This window comes from Montipora capricornis, chromosome 5 (genome assembly GCF_036669925.1).
Source record: "Montipora capricornis isolate CH-2021 chromosome 5, ASM3666992v2, whole genome shotgun sequence".
In the NCBI taxonomy this organism is placed as follows: Eukaryota; Metazoa; Cnidaria; class Anthozoa; order Scleractinia; family Acroporidae; genus Montipora; species Montipora capricornis.
In genome coordinates, this window is record NC_090887.1 from 4,514,894 (window position 1) to 4,517,393 (window position 2,500).

Below are 2,500 nucleotides of genomic sequence, written 5' to 3' on the forward strand. Positions count from 1 at the left end.
CACTTTCAAACCAGAGGAACATTCTTGTTTGACTGACAACCGACCAAACAAGGTAGAGAATATTCCAGCTTCAACCACGACGGAAGAGCCAGTGAATAGTATTTCAGTGTCGCGTAATGCTCTTCATGCCCAGGAAAATGAAAGCACATGCAACAACAAAATAGCAAAACCACGGAAAAGCATCGCCGCCTCTGAGAACCTGCTAAAGTTACGGGCACGATTGCGTTCAAGGTTTTCGATCGGCGCTGCGCACGCGCAGGAACGGAGATATTCGGAACAAAACCTAACTTGCGGGGACCCTGGGCCTAGAATTTGTAAGGAGAGGATTTTTTCTCATGGGGCTCAAATTGAGGAGAATTCTCAAGCGGAGGATGATGTTTTCGTTAAAAATCAAGTGACTGTAGTTCCTTCTAGAATTCCGAATAGCAAAAATGTGATAAACAGGGCTGAACAGATGCTAAAAAGTGAAAAGGAAAATAGTTCTTACATCAGTAAGCAAATACCCGAGCATATGCGAAAGCGACAAAAACCAGCGTTGTCAGTGTGCCAGCCGAGGCGTAATGAAAGAATTCCAACAAAAAAGCGCCATCAATCAGACATGACAGCACTCGATAGAGAACGTTGCCCAAAACAGCAGAGCCAACGGAAACTCACAAGCCAATCTGGTTGCAATGACAAGGAAAATGTAAGTCATGGTAGTTGTTTCTTATTTCACTGTGTGTTAGCTCATTCTGGTGTTGAACATGGCGTAGCTCTTAATCTTCTCTAATTCCGTCTCGGCTTGTAGCCTGAGCTGCATGGTCCATAACTGGAAACGAGGCTGCCGGATACCTTGTTTTGACACAATCTCATTGCTCGAACAGGACCCACCTTTGGGGTAGGGGGTTCTCAAAGACACCACCTATCTTCGAACTTATCACATGGACATTAGCGACAACATTTTATTGGCTTTTAAATTTGAGTTGACACAGGAATATTCAGCTAGCAAGAGTCGGCATTACTAGACAAACAAGAAAAGTGAGGTTTGAATCTCACTGTAATCTTTTACTGCTGGATAGAGGGGTGGCTATGCAATATAGACACCATCTTTTGACGTTAAGCAAGGGGGGTACAGACACCACCACCATCTATTTTGTGGTTTGGTGGGTCCTGTTCGAGTGTAGTAGTTTTGACCACTTTCCTAAATATAGCGATATCTACTGTAGGGTAATTTTTAGTGCTATCTTTATTGTAAATGGTTGGAACCCGGGCGTCATATCATAATTAAGTGAAGTACAATACGCCTTATTCCAAAATGGCTACCATCTTAATATTTTTTTTGTTGGCATTCAAATTAGCCCTTCTTGCCTGGTTTTTAAGCTCCAAATTCAAAAGAATATTTTATCTTGAACTAGGCAACAAGGGCCAATTAGTATGCGCATAAATCAGCGGCCATTTTGGAATAAGGTGTATGGTTCGGGTGAGTGTAGTTTTGAGAGCGACTGTTTAGGATAACATCGAATGACGTTTTGACAACCTGAGCGGAGTAATCTTTTTCTGATTCTGAAGATGACTTCCGCTCTGGTATCAAACGTCAGTCAATGTCATCCTAAACTGGAAATCCTTCTCAGGAACTACACACACCCGGGCTATCGCACTTCACTTAATTATGCTATCTTTATAGCCGTGAAATGCATAGTTTCATCCCTAGCGATGGAAATGGGCCCAAACAATGACAGAAAATTCTTAACCTGAGTGGGACTAATAAGCGTGACAACAATGCTATTTTCATGATAAAGGCAGTATGGTCTGGAGGTCTGCTGCCACGCAGCCAGTGTCAGTCAGGTCGCTAAGCAAACAACAACTTATGGATCAGAATAGACTGAATATCATGACCTACTGACTTGGGTTTATGGTTTTTTTCTCGTCTGTTCCTTTTTCGATGTTTTTCTCTTATAACTTTAGGCCGGGCCGCGTAGTGTAGTGGATATCACTCGCGAACAGTATCCAAGCTGTCTGGCTTCGAATGCCAGAACGTGCTCTCCATAGTCAACCGAGCCCCCCGTGCATTTGAGGTCGGTAAATGTGAATCAGCATGTTTTTCATGCAACAGATTGGAGTGGTGCCCACCCCTGCCATACTAACAGTAGAAGATATTGAGAAAAGAGCTTTTTCGACTGCGATCAGCCTCTTTTTCTAATTATATAATTTCTTCTTAGAGAGCAGAGGAGAGCAGGGCTGGCGCAAAGTTGAGACCACTGGCCTTCCAACAATGTGGATCGATTCCCGCACTGCATTGGTTGACTTTGTTGGTAGCCTGCAGAGCAGGCGTTTTTTGGGAGGCGTACGCTTGTTCGTAATGGGCCGCCATTTTGACTCGCCTCGGGCCTCTGTTAGTCTCGCTATCCAAGATGTCTGCCGATAATTCTTACCAAAACAACAATACGCCTGCTTTGCAGGTTGGCATTAGATTCCATCCATTAAAACCACCCTGGCAGAGAGAGAGAGACTTGAGGTTGAA

The 2,500-nt window shown here is 43.8% G+C and overlaps 1 protein-coding gene across 1 annotated transcript in view; it reads left to right on the forward strand.

Annotated features, from left to right (window-relative positions):
• Positions 1-2,500, forward strand: part of LOC138049185 (uncharacterized) — an 11,051-nt gene that overhangs the window by 7,169 nt on the left and 1,382 nt on the right. Inside the window, exon 6 of the mRNA XM_068895360.1 lies at positions 1-685. This exon is cut by the window's left edge and continues 297 nt beyond it. Within this exon, the coding sequence (XP_068751461.1) occupies positions 1-685 (685 nt within the window). The remainder of the gene's footprint in view (positions 686-2,500) is intronic.